Here is a 19468-nt window from a genome sequence, read left to right on the forward strand (position 1 = left end):
TATCCTATCTTTTAAAAATTAACTAATCTAGGAGCCAGGAGCATGGCCTAGTGGTAGAGTGTTTGCCTAGCAGGCACAAAGACCAAGGTTCCACTCCTCGGTACCACATACACAGAAAAAGCCAGAAGTGGTGCTATGGCTCAAGTGGTAGAGCACTAGCCTTAAGGAAAAAGCCCAAGGCCCTGGGTCCAAGCCCCAGGACTGGCAAAAAAAAAAAAAAAACTAATCTACAATGCACTAGAATATAACAAAGTGTACAGGATTCTAGCTACTCTGAGGAGAGAAATGAAGGCACAATGCCTAAGTGTCTCTTCATATTTATATAAAACAATATACATACTGAAATAAACTCAAAGAAACAGACTTTTTGGATTTTGTTTTTTAGTTTTTGATGCTTGCCTTCTTTACCTTATGTATGGTATTTTCACGTGTATATATATTTGGGAGGGTGAGGGGCAGGGCATAGAACTTGAGGGAAAAAGGATGAAAATGTACAGTAGTGGAGCTCATTAGACATTGATGAAGTGAACTATTCAACTGAGGGTGAAGATGGGAGGAAGGGAATGCGAGAGAATGAGGGGACAGAAGTCACTGTGTGACTGGAAATGTACTCATTACCAGACTCACGTAATTGTAATCCCTCTAAATCAAGCTACAGTTTTTAAAGTTGTCATATTCATAATCCTACAGCTTATGGATATAACCCAGGATACATGAAACCATAAAGTCATGAACCTATTTATCCAACTCTCAAGAAAGCATGTTTCTGAGAATTGTTTACATACTAGCATGTGCTCATTATCTTATCTCTCCATCTATAAATTATTTTTGCCACACAATCCTGTCACAAAAATCAATGCAAGTTGTTGGTTGCAGTGGCTTACGTCTGTAATCCTAGCTACTCAGGAGGCTGAGATCTGAGGATCACGATTCAAAGCTAGCCCAGGCACTAACGTCTGTGAGACTCTTATCTCCAATTAACCACTAGAAAAATCTGGAAGTGGTGCTGTGGCTCAAGGGTAGGGCAGTAGCCTTGAGCTGAAGAGCTCAGGAACAGCACCCAGGCACAGAGTCCACAACTGAGAAAAAGAAAGAAAGAAAGAAAGAAAGAAAGAAAGAAAGAAAGAAAGAAAGAAAGAAAGAAAGAAAGAAAGAAAGAAAGAAAGAGGGAGGGAGGGAGGGAGGGAGGGAGGGAGGAAGGAAAGATAGAGAATGTGACTTAGCATTCATGAAGCCCTGGGTTTAGTTCCTTGGTACCACACCACATAAACAGAAATAGCCAGAAGTGGTACACTGTGATTCTAATGAGTGGCAGTCTTGAGCAAAAGCAGCTCAGAGACAGTGCCCAGGCTGAGTCCAAGCCCAACGAGGGCAAAAAAAGAAAAAAAAAATTGATGTAAACTTTTGATTGCTTGCTGTAGAAAACTACAAGCCAAGGATTAAGTCATTCAGAATTATATCTTCTGGGTCATATAAATCTGTACATGTTCTTCTAATTTCATAATAAAATTCTAAGAATCAAGTGAAAATAACAAATAATCTATTGGACATTTATTTGTGTCAAAGTACAGTAATTTATTACACTCGATATTATATTTTTGGCATTGAGTAAGTACAAGTAAAAAAACACATTGTGGGGAACAGCCTCAAAGGCTAACTAAGGCCAAATAAAGCCCTCAAACATCTGGGTCTCATCAGTTGCTATGGCCATCTGCCAATATTGATGATTGTAGCTCTGGATTTTTTTTTTTTTTTTAGCCAGTTCTGGAGCTTGAACTCAGGGCCTGAGCACCGTTCTTGGGCTTTCTCAAGACAAGTGCTCTACCACTTGAGCCACGGCACCACCTCCAGCCTTTTCTATTTATATAGTACCAGAAAATCAAACCCAAGGCTTCATACATGCTAGGCAAGCACTCTACCACTAGGCCATACTCCTAGCCCCTGCATTGCTAATTGTGTATGCCTCAAATAATATTATCAATACCCAAATGGCCTGTGGCAGAAAAAAAAAGAATCCCCACCCCTGTTCTTCAGGAACAAGATGGTAAAGGGAATTCACAGGACTGAAAAAGAAAGCTGAAAGATTAAACTACTTAGCAATTCAATACTGGTTTCACTGAATGTTGAGAAATAATTCAGTGATTTCAGAGCTACTGGTTAGCTATAACTACATCTTCATATCTCTAATAACATTTTTATTATATGCAACTTAAGTGAAAACTAAAGAATAAAACGATTTATTAAAGTATCAGCTCACTTATATGCTCAAAGATCTAGGTACTCTTTCTGTATCAGTTGCCTCAGCAAAGACAAACATCAAAAGCACACTCTGTAATTCAGAATGTGAAGTTTGAGTTTCTGCTGAGCTGGCTGGTTCTCTGACAATTGTGATTCTACTCTACAATGATTTCAGAATTGGAAATCCTAAAACACAGAAGTAGACATTTCACTGGGATATCCACCACAGAAAACTGAAGCAGAGGGAAAAGGTATCAAACAGCTAAGAATGCAATTATGAGAGGAAAGGAATATGGCTCAGCAGTAGAAGGCTTGCCTAACATCCACACACACCTGGGCTTGATCCCCAACACTGCCAGAAAAAAGAAAAAAGGAGCAGAAGGGGAAAGGGAAAGAAAGGAAAAGGGGGAGAGGAAGGGAGAGGCAAAAACAATGCAATTACAAGGACATTAAAAAATGCAAATGGCATAAAGAAAAAACAAGAATTTACAAAATGAAAAGGTACAAACTCTAAAGTCAGAGAACTTACTACTAAAGCTTAGGTAAGTTTCATTAGCTTCTCTAAAACACTGGTTTCCCCATTTGCAAGATGAAAATCATAATTCTTCTTTATATAACTATAGTGAGGATTAAAACAATCCACATAAAGCTAGGCGCTGCGCTGGTGGTTCACACCTGTAGTCCTAGCTAATCAGGAGACTGAGATCTGAGGATCACATTTCAAAGCCAACTCCAGTGATAAAGTCCGTGAGACTCTTATCTCTAATTAACCACTAGAAAATCAGAAGTGGCGCTGTGGCTCAAGTGGTAAAGCAGTATCCTTGAACTGAAGAGCTCAAGGACAGTGCCCAGGCCCAGAGTTCAAGTCCCATAATCAAAAAAAAAGCTTTTAAGTGCTGACACATAACAACTGATCATTTCATACTATTACTGTTCATTAGGTACCTATAATGTTCATTGGGTATCGTACCCACACTGTCCTAGATGTGTCCATCACGTCCCTACAACAACTCGTGAAGTAGAAAGTAAGCTCATTTTACTATTCCTTGAAACTCAAGGAGTGTAATGATAACAACAAAAAATTCAAGCAGCAGATCACACCACAATACTCATACCCTTATATGCAACACTATATTGCCTCCATTTTTATAAAGTTCAACTTAGTAAACTTTACTTTCTCAACTAAGTGGTCTTTAACTTACTTTTCTATCACTGTTTCTAAGAGCCGTACAACCCCTGCATGAGTCCTAGGCCACCTAGATCTAAAATAAACCTCTTAACACATTTACAAGACCCGAAATCATTGTCATTTGTGTATATTCTAGACTCCACTATAAAAATATCTCCAAACTGGCCGGGAGTTTGGCCTAGTGGTTAAAGTGCTTGCCTAGCATGCATGAAGACCCGGGTTCGATTCCTCGGTACCACATACATAGAAAAAAAAAAAAAAGCCGGAAGTGGTGCTGAGGCTCAAGTGGTAGAGCTCTAGCCTTGAGAAAGTCCAAGGACAGTGCTCAGGCCCTGAGCTCAAGCCCAGGACTGGCCAAAAAAAAAAAAAAAAAAAAATACCTCCAAAACCTAAAGCCTACCCTTATCAATATGATTATTAAGTAACTCTGTTGGTTATTTATGACATTTTCAATTTATTTTTGTTTTTGACAGTCCTAGAGATTGAACCCAAGGACTTTCTCATTCAAGGGAAAGTACATCATTGAGCTACCTCATCAGCTAAATATTATCAATTCTAACTATACTTGAGAATATGAACCAATCAATACATGCATCCTGCTTAAGCAAAAATGTAGTATAACATTCTAAGTTTTAGCCTTATAGCTGAAATACCTGCACAGCATGTCGGTCTGAACCACTGTATACAGAAATCTGTGGCTGCTGCATTCGTGAGGAGGACGTGGTGATGGTGGTGGTGGTGGTGCTACTGGCTGTTGTTGATACAGAAGATGCTCCAGGGTTTGGCTCACTATCCATAGCTGTACTGTGGTCCTTAAATCTGTCAGATAACACAAAGCATTTGCATTGATAAAAGCACTATCTTATGAGTTTTAAAAAATATGAATTCCAATGTCAAACACATGTTGTTTATCTTTATAATTCCTGGCAAAGATTAGAAAGATTGGAGTTCCAGGTTAGCCTAGGTATAAAATAAGACCTTATCTCAATCAATACCTGGATGAAGTGGTGTATGTCTGTCATCCCTCTATATGAGAAGTATAAATAGGCAGACTGTAGTCCAGGCTTGCCCTGGAATACAAACAAATCCCTATTAAAAATATGAGGAGCTGGCACAGTGACTCATGCCTGTAATCCTAACTACTCAGGAAGCTGAAATCTGAGGCTCAAGGTTCAAAGCCAGCCCAGGCACAAAAGGACCTAAGACTCTTATCTCCCATTAAACTCTAGAATGGAAAGTGGGGCTTGGCTCAAGGGTGGAGTGGTAACCTTGAGCTGAAGAGCTCAGGGACAGCACCCAGGCTGAGTTCAAGACCCATGACCCTCCAAAAAAATAAAATAAAATAAAATAAAAAATATATATATATGGACAAGGAGCGAAGCCTAGTGGTCCAGTGCTTGCCTAGTATGCATGAAGCTCTGAGTTCGATTCCTCAGTACCGCATACACAGAAAAAGCTGGAAGTGGCACTGTGGCTCAGGTGGCAGAGTACTAGCCTTGAGCAAAAAGTGTCCAAAAAGGACAGTGCCCAGGCCTTGAGTTCAGCCCCAGGACAGACTAGCACAAAACAACAAAAAAGAACTATACAGAGAATGTTTAATAGTTAATATCTACTACGTGTGAGTTTAAATAATTAGTATACACACCCCAGGAACACATAATTCAGATAGTCTTAACTTGATGCTTGTTTTTTGCATTACTGGATAATGAGGCATTTTGAACCAAACCAGATGGTTAAGAAAACACTAAACTACCCAAGAAAACAACATCATTCTTTTAAAATAATTCTTTGAGATAGGTTTCAGTGGCCCATACCAACAATCCTAGCCACTCAGGAGGCTGAGATTTGAAGATCTTGGTTCAAAGCCAGGCCAAACAGGAAAAGTATGTGCAACTCTTATTTATAACTACCTAAAAAGCCAGACGTAAAATTGCAGCTCATGTTGTAAAGATCTACCCTTGAGCAAAGAGTTCAGGACTAGTACCCAGGCTCTGAGATCAAGCCACAGGACACCAAAATAAATTTTTTTTGCCACCTTAAAATAGTAAAAAAATAATAATAATTAATTTATATATGGCTTTCTGTCAAATCTCCTAATAACTGAGTTTTGCTTATGGGCACATTAGTGCACCTGGGGGAACAAGAGCAGCACCTCACACATCTTTGCAAACATTTACCCCAAAACTTGAAACCAGCAGCCTGGCACCGGCAGCTCACACCCATAATCCTAGCTACTCAGGAGGCTGAGACCTGAGAATCTTGGTTCAAAGCCAGCCTGGGCTCTAAAAACAGTAAGACTCTTATCTCCAATTAACTGCAAGAAAACTGAAAGCAGTGCTGTGGCCCAAGGAGGAGGGCGGTAGCCTTGAGCTGAAGAGCTCAGGGACAGTACCCAGGAGCAGAGTTCAAACCCCATGACTGACCAAAAAAAAAAAAAGCATAATTAATTTTCCTCATGTACAGACAGTACATTTCTAGAAGCATGCTTTCCAATATTAATATTATAATCTTATTTTGTGGTACAATTTTTCACCCAATAGAGAACCCCTATATGCCTGTATTTTAATAAATTCAAACATTTAAAGCCAACCACAATGGCTTCTCATATTGTTAGAAACTATAAGTTTTGTTTTGTTTTGTGGGGGAGTGGTTGTGGGGCTTGAACTCAGGGCCTGGACGGTTGTCCCTGAGGTTTCTACCACTTTGAGCCACAGTTTTTTTGGCCATTAATTGGAGATAAGAATCTCATAGGGACTTTTCCATTTGGGCTGGTTTCAAACCATGATCCTCAAATCTCAGCCTCCTAAGTAGCTGGGATTATAGACATGTGCCACTGCACCACCAGACTGAAGATAGTTTTTATAGGGTCAGAAATACACATTGGTTACACCTTCTCTTATGGGTCTCTTCTAACAAACACATCTTGACTCACGTCACACAGACAGCACTGACAAGAACTTAACGTTTTCTTTTGGAGGGAGGGAGGACCAAGTAAGCAGACACTATTCTTTTTATGTTTTCTTAAAAAATTAGCTTTATGTATAAATGTTCTTTGTTGCTATATATCACCATGTGTAAACTGTCCTTTTAGGCTATGGGAAGCAAGTGTAAACACATCCACTTCGTTTAAAGACAGAATCTTTCTTTGTGACTAGATCCTCCAGCCTTGACCTCCCTGAGTGCTGGGGTTACAGGTGTGCCCCACCACCTGGGCTTGAATTTCCCAACTTGTAATATGCAAATGAAAGGGGAAAAAAGGAAAAGGTGTTCACTTTTTTTTTAAATTAGAAAGTAAATTAGACATTTGTACGCTATCATTTGTTTTTGGGTTTTTTTTTTTTTGGCCAGTCGTGGAGCTTGAACTCAGGGCCTGAGCACTGTCCTTGGGCTTTCTCAAGGCTAGAACTCTACCATTTGAGCCTCAGCACCACTTCCAGCTTTTTGCTATGTATGTGGTAACCCAGGAACCGGACCCGGGTCTTCGTGCATACGAGACAAGCACTCTACCACTAGGCCAAACTCCCGGCCCCTATGCTATCTTTTTCAAACTGATCTTCCAATCACGAAATCACAGTCTTGTACATTAACTGTCCAACATGGAGAATCAGTAGTAGATATGACCAACTTTTTACCAAACTACTGCCCGTCAAAACACTTCCGCACCATGTGCCACGCAGTGCCAGCTTAAATTGTGATCTGTTTGTCTGCAAAGCCAAACACGATGCATGTTAAGTAAGCAACCAAACAGTTCTGACTTCTAACCAAACATGGACACAGAGAAACCGAACAATCGAGCCATTAAGTCTAAACGTGGGTGTGTGCAACTGGACAAATAACACCGTATTCCATTCCGAGGCCTGGCACGAAAGGGCAATTTTTGGTCATTCCAATTAATCAATTAAAATAACAGCAAAATACCACTGGCCGAGCAGAAGGGGCCTACCCAGAAAAAAAAAAAAAAAAGCGGTAACTTTCAGAGTCCCTAGGTGAGTCACACCAGAATGAGGCCCTGAGGAAGGCGTCCACCCCGCTGCAGCCCGAGGCCACGGGAATCCAGATCCTTTTCCGCTCGCTGCTCTCAGGCCTCCCCGGCGCCGCCGTGGCTCTCAGTTTACCTCGGAGCTGCCTCCCCCTCAGGGGGCTGTGGCGGAGCAGGCGGGGCGGCCGAGCCTCGGGGTTCCCCGGGCCGGAGGGGGCGGGCGGCCAGGCCTCGGGGTCCCCCGGCTGCGGAGCGGGGCGGAGGCCTCGGCCTTGCTGCAGGGCCCGCCGGACCCGCTCGGCCTCCAGAGCCTCCGGCTGCGATGACAGCGCATGGACGGCCCACCCGGGCTGCTGCCCCGTCAGACCTCGGCGGGCCCGGACCCCGGAGGCGACGCTGAGCGCCGGGGCCGGCTGATCCCGGATCAGATCAGACGGCGGAGGTGGCGCACCCGCCGGGAGGGTTCACCTCACCGGGAGGGCTCCTGCACGATAAAGTGGCTCTCGAGTCTCTCCTACACCACGGCGATGGAGGCCTGACCTCTCCCTCGAGGGGACGTGTCGCGGCTCCCGCCAGCTCCCCCCACGAGTACGACATCAGTCACCAGCAAGTCACTCACTCCGCTTCCGCCATCTTCTCTCCTCCATCACTAACAGTGGCTGCGCAAGCGCCCCCCGGCGGCGCGCGGAGGGGGCGGGGGCGGGCCCTGGAGGGAGGTCACGTGGGTCCCGCGTTGCCAATCACCGCCCACCTCCGCCCGCGCTCCCGACATGACCAGGCGCGCGCACGCGCACACACACACACACACACACACACACACACACACACACACACTCTCTCTCTCTCTCTCTCTCTCTCTCTCTCTCTCTCTCTCTCTCTCTCTCTCTCTCTCTCTCTCTCTCTCTCTCTCTCTCTCTCTCTCTCTCTGCCCCCCCCCTCTTCTCACTCTTCTCTCCCTCCCTCTGTCTCCCGCCCTTACCCCCCCCTTGCCCTCTTTTCATTTACCCCGAATCTATAGCAAATAAGGAACAAGTTCTGCCAACTGTCGGCGGCAGGGTCTGGTGTTGAGGTCCAGCCAGCTGTCTGTCCTGTCTGTCGGTCTGCCCTCCCGGGTCAGAGGTCGTGTTCACTCCCCTGACAGCCCGTGGCCTGACAGGCCTCCCTGCTTTGACACACTGTGTGGAGCTCAGGTGGTGTAGTCCTAGCTTCAGGAAGCGGACATCTGAAGATCGCGGTTCAAAACCAGCCGGGACAGAAAAGGGTCTGAGACTTACCTGCACTTAACCAACAAGCATCTGGAAGTGGGGCTGTGATTCAAGTGTTAGAGTGCCAGCCTTGAGTGAAGAAGCTAAGAGACAGTGCCCAGGTCCAGTTCAAGCATCTATTGAAAAAATAAATTAAAAAAAAAAAAAAAAAAGATGGGCCAGGAACGTGGCCTAGTCATAGAGTGCTTGCCTAGCATGCACAAAGCCCTGGGTTGGATTCCTTGGTACTCTACACACACACACACAATTGGGGTGCTGTGGCTCAAGTGGTAGAGCACTAGCCTTAAAAAGGCCCAAGGACAGTGCCCAGACTCTGAGTTCAAGTTCCAGTACTGGCAAAAAAAAAAAAAAAGAAAAAAGACATAATGATATAAATACATCTTAAAGTATAGTGTAATTGAAAAAGAAGTATTCTTAACATTAGAAATCTTGTTCCAAGCTGTGCGTAAGGGAGAACACTTCCTGTGTAGGCTTTAATTATCCTTTACCTTGTTTTCCTACCTGATGACATCGTCCTTGGTTTTCTAAAATCCATCTTCCTATCTGGTGGAGTGTCCTTAACCCTCCTTACATTTACTCCTAGAATTCACTGGAAAAGACACTCAAAACCAAAACCAACCTGGGCACTGGTGGCTCACCCCTGTAATCCTACCTCCTTGACCACCACCCTCCCCCAAAAAATCCCTATGACACACTCTTACCTCTAATTAACCACTAAAAAAAGGCAAAAAAAAAAAAAAAAGCAAAAACAAAAAACAATGAAGTGGAATTGGGGCTCAAAGTGGTAGTGGTAGAACACTAGCCTTGAGCAAACACTTTGCTCAACTACAGTGCCCCCAGTTCAGGCTCCACAACTGACATACGCACACTCCCAAAACAGCAGATATTTAAATGCAAGATGTTAGGAAGGCAACCTCCTCAAGAGACTGAGATATGTGAATGGTGATTCTGAGTCAGGCAACAGACCAATCCCAGACTCTTACCTTCAATTAACCATCACAAAAAAAAAGAAGTGGAGTTGTGGATCAAGTAAGTTAGAGCCCTCAGACAAGGCAGAGGGAAAGAGAAAACCTAGCAAGCAAGTACTAGGACTGGCAAAATAAATAAATAAATAAATAAATAAATAAATAAATAAATAAGAGCATAGGGCTGGGAATGTGGCTTATTGGTACGATGCTTGCCTAGCATGCATGAAGCCCTGATTTGAATCCTCAGTACCACATACACAGAAAAAGCCAAAAGTGATGCTCAAGTGGGAGAGTGCTAGCCTTGAGTAAAAGAAGCTCAGAAACAGTGACCAGGCCCTGAGTTCAAGCCCCAGGACCAGCAGAGAGATCAGGTTAATATTACTTTTTAGAAACAAATAATTTGTCACAATAGGAATGGAAAAAAGTTAAATGTTTTAGTTTAAAAAAAGCCAGGCATCCTCAGTAGATGATTGGATCAACAAGATAGTGGAATTTCTATGCTGCCATCAGAAAGGACGACATCACCCCATTTGTAAGGAAATGGAAAGACTTGGGGAAAAAATCATATTAAGTGAAGTAAGTCAGACCCCAAGGAACATAGGCTCAATGGTTTCCCTCATTTGTAATCATTAGTACAAAACTTGGACTCTCCTAGCAGAGGATTACAATAGCTCAAAACCTAGACACATAAGGCCATATGGGATGAAGCTAAATGAAAGGACCTCCAGGATATGGAAATAAGAGCTATATAATGAGTGAATGTTGTTCTTAATGTACTGTTATTTCTCATCTCTTTTGTTGTCCCTTGGTTATTCGCATCTTGTTACAGTATCTTACCTTGTTATCTGGTATATTGTATATATGTTTATTTGTTTATTTGGAATAGGAAAGGGAAGGGGGGAAATGAGATGAGGGGGCAGGGGGAGAGAAATGGGGACAGAAACATGAGAAAGGATATCAGTGTGTGTGGAGTAATGCTCCTTCTATCTAACGAATATAACTGTAACCCCTCTATTAATTACAATAAAAAACATTTAAATAAAAAATAAAATAAAATAAAAAATCCAGGCATCAGACTAGGCATGGTGGCTCATGCCTGTAATCCTAGCTACTCAGGAAGCTGAGATCTGAGGATCAAGGTTCAAAGTCAGCCCAGGCACAAAAGGACCTGAGACTTTTATCTCCAATTAACCTCTAGAAAACGGGAAGTGGGGCTTGGCTCAAGGGTAGGGCAGTAGCCTTGAGCTGAAGAGCTCAGGGACAGTGCCCAGGCCGAGTTCAAGCCCCATGATCCACCAAAAAAAAAAAAAGCCAGGCATCCATGGCTTATACCCATAATCCTAGCTACTCAGGAGGCTGAGACCTCGAGATTCGAAGCTGGACCTGGCAGAAAAGTCCAAGAGCTTTTATCTCCAAAATAACGATCAAAAAAGCAAGGATGGAGGCATAGCCCAAATGGTAGAATGTCTTCTGAATAAGCAAGCTGAAAGATCAAGAGACTCTGACCTCACACAGCTATAATGGGCGATCAGGAAAGGGTAAGAGAGAACAGGACTTAGTTTCAACCCAGGAAAAGTGATGTGTCCTATAGTAGTAAATACTCAACAAAATGAGAAAGTAGAACTTAGATTCTTCGTTGCATCAATCCTATGTCAGGGGCTCACTAATTGTCTGTGTCTGTGGTTACTGTTTAGGACAGTATTAGAGCTTTGTCACTATCACAGATAGTCCTGGGAAGAATGGATCTGGACTAAAGATCAGCCCAAGGCCAGATCTCACCTGCCACTTGTCTTTGAATAAGCCATCAAGCTAAGTTTATTTGATTTTTGTATTATTTTTTGCCAGTCCTGACACTTGAATTCAGGGCCAGAGCACTGTCCTTGGGCTTTCCTCAAGGCTAGAGCCCTACTATGTAAGCCACAGCACCACTTGCAACTTTTTCTGTGTATGCAGTACTCAGAAATCAAACCCAGGGCTTCATGCATGCTAGGCTAGCACTCTACCACTAAGCCACATTCCCAGCCCATTTTATAATAATTTCTAATTTTATGGCAATTAGGAACAAAAAGTTACTTTTTAAAACCACCCTGCACATTCCTTTATGTGTTGTCTAAAAGCTGGTGTTGTGTTACAAGGACAGAGTTGATCAGCTGTGAACAGACTACCATGCTACCGTGTACTATCTGGTTTGCTGTCTATCCTCTAGATCTCTGATCACCCCACCCCAGGCCCTTTCCGAGTAGTCAGAGTAGCTCATTCTTTGTCTTTTTTCCCACCTAGATCATTGGTATTGTGACAGGAGGCCATCTGATGAGACAAGAAAGCCAGCAGACCCAGATTTAAATAATGGGCTCACTACTGTATGAAATTTCATTTTATAATGTGAAAATGGAAGATAATACCTTGAAAGACTGGAAAAAGGGTGAATGTAATATCTAAAAGAAAGTTGTCTTTCTCTTTACCCCACCCCCCTTTTTTTAATGTGCTGGGTGGGCATGAAATCAGGGCCTCTCTCTGTAACTCAGCTTTTGTGCTCAATACTACTTGAACCACACCCCTACTAATGGCTTTTGCTGATAAATGGGAGTTATGGGTTTGGAGGACTTGTCTGCTAAACTAATTCTTCTCTGTCAGACCAAGATTTTCAGAGTAGCTGGGATTATAAGCATGAGCCACTGGTGCCTGACTGTCTTTTACTTTTCCAGGGTTTTCCTTCTTCTAGATTTGTTCAAGAAGTATTATTGAATGTCCTTGAAAGAAATGAGAGCAAAGTACTTTTTACTAAATCACATAACAAGGAAACTAAAAACAAAACTGCCATCCCTGCTATTTCTCATCTTCTCTTGCAAAAATCGGTGTGATAATCTTGTGCTTATCAGACTTACATTCCTTTATATATCTGTGGATGGCACCATACATAGTGGACATATCTCCCCAGTGTTGAAGTGTGTCAACCCAGAGCCCCAAAACTGGAAGGGCCCTTAAAAGTCATGTAACTAACTACCTTGAGTAAGAATTGGCAAAGGCAGAATTTGGACTCTTATCTCTTATCCACTTGTCCACTTTCTTACCATGTGCCACAGGTCCTTAGTACAAGTATGCAGACTCTCAAGAACCCTTTGGGGCTGCTATATACTCTCATTTCCTTTCTGCCTTTATACTTAGTGTTTGTTTAGATTGTTAGAATCAGAGATACTTGAATTCTCATTCTGCCACATGAAAGTGCTGTTCCTTGCAGCCCTATCAGTTCATAAGCTCACAAGGGCATAGTATCAGAGTAAACATAAGCTCATCAACATACAGACAGTTCTGGGCATGGGTGGCTCACATCTATAATCCTAACTACTCAGGTGGCAGGGATCTGAGCATAATAGTTAAAAGCCAGCACAGGCAGAAAAGTCTGTGAGACTCTTACCTCCAGTTAACTACCCAAAAGCCAGAAATGGAGGCACGGCATAAATGGTAGAGCACAAGGCTTAGACAAAAAAGCGAAGGGATGGCACCAGGTCCCGAGTTCAAGCTCTAAGACACACACACACACACACACACACACACACACACACACACACTCCTGTAATACTTCACCATCTCTATTGTTACCAACCTAAAGCAAACCACCATCTCTCTCCTGGAACACAGCAATACATTCCTCAAAGGTCATCTACTTTGAGTTTTGTTCCTTTACAATCTGTTCCACACACAGCAGCCTAAAGAAGAAAGGCAAGATGGAGTGAATTGCTGTCTTGCTAAAATGTTCCATCACACTTAGGCTAGAGCCCTGGATTTTCACCATGGCCCTTTGAGATTCTGGGTGACTTTTCATGCTTAGTCTGCTCCAGGCTGCATTACCATTACTTTTCCTTATCTCTGGCTCTTACCTCAGCCAGGAATATCCTCCCAGGGTCCTTACCTCCTCATTGCCATACTTCATCTGAGCTCCTGTTCACACATCATGGAGAGCATTCCGACCACTTATTCTGATACATCCCCCATCACCTCACTCTTCCCCTACCTCGCCAGCTTTTCTTCCTCATGTGCCCATGGAGCAGACATTCGATCATGTATATATTTATTTATGGTTTCTTCCTACCTACAAATTTTAAGCACCATGATTTCTCCACTGTTGTATGCTTGCTATTAAGTTCTTAATAAGTAGACATTGAATGAAGTACATACTCTAAAGGTGATATAATTTATTATTCCACTTCTATTAAAGTATATCTACAAATAAAGCAGATTAGAGGTTGCCAGTGGTTGTAGAGGGAGTAGATTTGAAAATGACTGCAGAGCTGGGAATGTGGCTTAGTGGTAGAATATTTGACTGGCATGCATGAAGACTTGGGTTCAATTCCTTAGTACCACATAAACAGAAAAAGCTGGAAGCGGTGCTGTGGCTCATTGGTAGAGTGAGCACTCAGTGTCCTGGCCCTGAGTTCAAGCCCCAGGACAGGCAAAAAGAGATGGGGGGAGGAGAAAACAGAAAATAATTGCAAAATTGACATGGACTACTTTTTGGAGTAATGAATATTTACTCAAATATGTATATATATATACTTACACATATACATATATATACACATATACATGTGTGTATACATATACATTTTTTGCCAGTCCTGGGCCTTGAACTCAGGGCCTGAGCACTGTCCTTGGGTTTTCTCAAGGCTAGAGCTCTACCACTTGAGCCATAGCACCATTTCTGGCTTTTTTTATGTATATGGTACCGAGGAATCAGACCTGGGTCTTCGTGCATGGTAGGCAAGCACTCTACCACTACGCTAAACTCCCGGCCCACATATACATTTTTTTGAGACAAGATCTTGCTAAGTATCCCGGATGGTCTTGGTCTTATGATCCCTCTCAGTCTTCTCAACGCTGGGATTAAAGGCATGCTCACTATGCCCATCTACTCTTGGCTAATATTGAACAACCTGGAAAAATACTCCAGATTTGTTAGGAAGAGTGGATTGCTTTTGGGCTGTTAGAAATATGATACTGAGTTGGGCTCAGTATCATAGCTCATATCAGTATCATAGCTACCCAGGAAGCAGAGATCTGAGGATCAACAATCAAAGCAAGTCAGCAGGCAAATCTGTTGGTAGATTCTTATCTCCAATTAACTAGGGGGGGAAAAGCTGGAAGTGGAGATGTGATTCAAGTGGAAGAAAGAAAGAAAGGAAGAAAGAAGGAAAGAAAGAAAGAAAAAAAAGAAAGAAAGAAAGAAAGAAAGGAAAAGAAAGACAAATTGACATGGAACACTTATTGCAAGTTAAACAGTACAGTGTGTTAGGTTTCTGTCACTATTATAAAATACCTGAGCCAAACAACGTCCAAGGAGAAAAAGTTTATTCTGGTTCATGATTGCAGAGATTTCATCCCATAGCTGCCTGGTCCAGGTTGCTTCTAGGCATATGGTGAGCGAGAATTTCACTGAACAAATGTGTGAAGTATGTGGTAGAGGAAAGCTACTCTTCCTAGAGGCTTGCAAAGAGAAAAAGAAGTGGGAAGGGGGAAGAAGAAAGAAAGAGAGGGAGGGAGGGGAGGAAGAGAGGGAGATGGATATTTAGTACAATTTGAATCACATATGTTATTTTGTGTAGTTTCGTTTACTTCAGTGTTTTCAAGGTTTCTGTACAATGTAAAATGTTTCAACACTCAGTTTTGACAGCTGAATACAATTCCATTGTGTGGATATAAAACAGTTTGTTTTGCTATTCATTTCATGGACACTTATTTTCCCACTTTTTATTAGGAATAGTGTTCACATGAACATTTATATACAAATTTTGTTTGTTTATTTGTTTTGGTGTGCGAGTCCTAAGTTTTTCTAGTCAAGGTGAACACTCTACCACTTGAACCACAGCTCTATTTCCTGCCTTTTTTTTAGTAGTTGATTGAAGATAAGAGACTTTGAAGATCACAGACTTTCTTTCCAGGACTGGCTTCAAACTGTGATCCTCATATGTTTGTACAGCTGTTGAATATTTTTAATTTTCTTGATAATTGCTGTGCTTTGAATGTTTCTCCTAAAAGTTCTTTATCCTCAACTTCGTATGTTAATGAGGTTTAGAAGTATAGCCTGATTGGGATTAGGTCTCATGGGCAGTGCTCCCATGTGAAGAGGGAGAGACCTAAGCCTGCACTTGCTCTGTCTCACCATGTGATAACCCTCTATCACATTATGATGCAAAAACAAAGCCCTTGTCTGATCTGATCTCAACCCCATGTTATTAGACTGGTCAACCTTTAGAACTATGAAACAAATAAACTTCTATCCATTACCTAGGCTCAGGTTTTTGTGATAGCTATAGAAAATGGTTTGAAAAAGATATACACCCAGCAGTGGAATTCATTGGTCACATAGCAGCTCCACGTTTAATATCTTGAAGAGCTGTCAAACTGGGTTCCAATAAGGAATCTGAGTTCAAATTTCTGAACATCAGGTAAGGTTGTTATTATCTATCCCCAGCTCTATTGACATATAGTTGATCATTGCCTTTTTTTTTTTTTTTTTGTGAGAGTATGAGACAGGCCTGTGACTTGGACTCAGGGACCTAGGTGCTGTCCGTGAGCTTTTTTTTTTTTTGCCAGTCCTGGGCTTGGGCTCAGGGCCTGAGCACTGTCCCTGGATTTTCTCAAGGCTAGAGCTCTACCACTTGAGCTACAGCACCACTTCTGGCTTTTTGCTATGTATGTGGTACCGAGGAATCGAACCCAGGTCTTCGTGCATGCTAGGCAAGCACTCCACCACTAGGCCAAACTCCCGGCCCCTCCCTGAGCTTTTTTGCTCAAGACTAGCTCTCTACTACTTTAGGCACAACTCCACATATGGCTTTTTGAACTGTAATCCTCAGATCTCATCCTTATGAATAGCAAGGATTACAACCATGTGCCACTGGTACCTGACTTTTGCCTTTTTATTATTGTTTTACCTATCTAATGATTTTGAAGTAGTGTCTCATTGTGATTTTTTTACCTATACTTTCCTAATGACTAATATCTTTTTATGTTTTTATTACCTCTCTGTAAATATTTTTGAGAAATGCCTGTTCAAATTTATTGCATATAAAGAGAATCAAGGGAATTTTTTATTCTTTAACAGTATGAGCCAGTTATCTATTTTAGATATACTATTATCTTTCATATGCAATTTTCAATTATTTTCTTTAATTATTATTATTATTATTATTATTATTATTATTATTATTATTTGTTGCAGTACTAGGATCTGGAATCAGTTTGTTTGCTGTGCTGGTACTTTATCACTTGAGCTATATCTCCAGTCCTGCTTTCTGCTAGTTATTTTTTTTTGAGACAAAGTTGGAGACAGAGTCTCACAGACTTTTCTACCCGGAGTGACTTGAAACTTTGATTCTGGAGATTTCAGTCTCCTGTGTAGCTAGAATTACAGCTTTGAACCACCAGCACCTGGCTTTGGATAGCCTTTTTCTCTTTTCCTTCCTTTCCCTTCCCTTCCCTTCCTTCCCTTCCTCCCTCTCTCCTTTCCTTTTCCTCCCTCCCTCTCTCCCTGTTCTGTGTCTCCCACTCTCGTGTGAATATTCAACTGTCTCAGTATCATTAGTCCAGAACTACAGGAAAACTGTCATCGTGACCTTATCAGATATTTTAAATCAAATATTGACACTGCTCTGCTACAGTGAGCTCTTGAGGGCAAGGATTTTGTTTTCTTTCCTTTATGTTCAGCACAGGACTAGGACATAGTACACCCTCAACAAACATATTCTATCACTGAAAAGCTAATTGGGAATTTCTAATATCAACCCATAAAAACCAAGTGTAGGGCCGGGAGTTTGGCCTAGTGGTTAAAGTGCTTGCCTAGCATGCATGAAGACCCGGGTTCGATTCCTCGGTACCACATACATAGAAAAAAGTCAGAAGTGGTGCTGAGGCTCAAGTGGTAGAGCTCTAGCCTTGAGAAAGTCCAAGGACAGTGCTCAGGCCCTGAGCTCAAGCCCAGGACTGGCAAAAAAAAAAAAAAAAAAAAACCAAGTGTAAGCCCTACTAGGTTCTAGGGAAGGTTTGTTTGATTGTGAAGCTGACAATTGGGGTGTATTTTTCAATTCAAAAGTTCCAAGGGTTTCTTCTTTTTAATCTTGAAGTCTGGACTGGATCTTGGAGATAACCAATCCTTTTATTGTCCAGAGATAAATATCACATCTTCAAAGGCTGACTAGCAGCATAGACTGTCTAGCTCAGGTAAAATGAAGATCCTTGCAGTCTTTGAAATTGCGTTCTATTAATACAATTTATCAAATAATTTTTTTCAGTTCTTGATAAGATATGTTCTTTTTCAGTCCTGATGAAAGTCTTCCTCGATGAAAGACAACAGCTTCTATTTCATACCATACTAATCTATTTCTGAGATAAGCATTGCCAGAGATTTAAGGAAAAAAATTTCTTAAACATAGATGTATATTATTCCTTTTTTGGAATTTGGATCTTGCATTTTCTACCATAAAATTAGTTATTTGCTTGGTTTTCTCTTATTGCTTTGGATTGTTATATATCTTAACTGTTATTTGATTTATCAACATTTTTTTGTGTCTCTGCTGGTACAGGGGCTTATACTCAAGTTCTTACACCCTCATTAGGCTTTTTTCAAAGCTGGCAGTCTACCACTCCAGCCATGCTTTCACTTCTGTTGTTTTTCTGGTCAATTAGAGATAAGAGTCTCTCAAACTTATCTACCCCAAATAGCTTGGAACAGTGATCCTCAGTTCTTAGTCTGTATAGTAGCTGGGATTGCAGGTTTGAGAACTAACTTTTCAAGTCACAGCATTATATTAAGGAAGTAGAAAATAAAGATTTGCTCTGTTCATTTGGTGTTGCGATCATGTTCAGTTTTTTTTTATTTTAAAAGTTAAGCACACAGGGGCCAGAAGCGTAGCCTAAAGGTAGAGTGCTTGCCTGGATTCGATTCTTTGTACCACATACTCAGGAAAAGCTATAAGTGGTGCTGTGGCTCAAGTGGTAGAGCACTACTCTTGAGTTAAAAAGTGTCAAAGGAGAGTGCCCAGGCCCTGAGTTCAAGCCCCAGGACTAGCAAAAAAAAAAAAAAGTTAAGTACACACAAACTATTTTACACTATTTACTATCTATGATCTATTATAATACCTACACTTGAACATCTATAATTGAATATCTATATTTGGATTCCTAGATTATTGAATACTTAAATTTTCACATGTCCATAAGAGTAAAAAATTTTCTTTTTGAGGCATCAAATGGAGATGATAGCTTGTTTTGAAAGATTCAATGGTTTGAGGTTCAAAGCTAGCCTGGGCAACAAAGCTTGTCCCCATTTAACCACCATAAAAACCAGAAGTGAAGCTGTGGCTCAAGAGTAGAGCACCAGCCTTCAATGAAAAGGCTAAGGATAGTGCCAAGGCTGAGTTCAAACCCTGGTACTGACACACACACACACATACACACAAAAAACCAAGCCAAAACACAGTTTAGGGTATAGCCCTGGACTGATTTAATTATAGGCTACTTCATAATTTCTAGCTAGAAAACCACACCAATTCAGTAAACCATCTGGTGCTTAAGTTATAGGGCGATAAGATGCACTAATAGGAGAAGATGCAGTAATAGGCAATTTTATTTTTGGATTTCCTTGCCCTTGAAATTGTGTATAGGAAAGGCAGCCCTCAAATCGTTATAAACTCTGAGCTCTACATTTCCTCCTGATTCAGCTGTGGCCCAAAATAGGATATGGTTTTTTTTTTTTATTCAAAGTCAGCAGAAATTCAATGAAAAGAAAAGATTCAAATCTTATAAGAATGAGGTAGAAGTGGTAGAGAAATGA

At 41.6% G+C, this 19468-nt stretch overlaps 1 protein-coding gene across 8 annotated transcripts in view; it reads right to left on the bottom strand.

Annotated features, from left to right (window-relative positions):
* Window positions 1-8101, bottom strand: part of Phc3 (polyhomeotic homolog 3) — a 67537-nt gene extending 59436 nt beyond the window's left edge. For 2 of the 8 annotated variants that reach the window (XM_090338681.1, XM_090338691.1), the window contains exons 1-2: window positions 8026-8101; window positions 4081-4246 (exon numbers count right to left, since the gene is read on the bottom strand). In XM_090338681.1, the coding sequence (XP_090194807.1) occupies window positions 4081-4246; window positions 8026-8039 (180 nt within the window). In that variant the 5' untranslated portion in view covers window positions 8040-8101. The other 6 variants (XM_090338689.1, XM_090338660.1, XM_090338679.1 and 3 more) reach the window with 5 other exon arrangements.
* Window positions 8102-19468: the final 11367 nt, after the last annotated feature.

The sequence above is a fragment of the Megascapheus bottae genome, chromosome 1 (genome assembly GCF_031878675.1).
Source record: "Megascapheus bottae isolate mThoBot1 chromosome 1, mThoBot2.hap1, whole genome shotgun sequence".
NCBI lineage: Eukaryota > Metazoa > Chordata > Mammalia > Rodentia > Geomyidae > Megascapheus > Megascapheus bottae.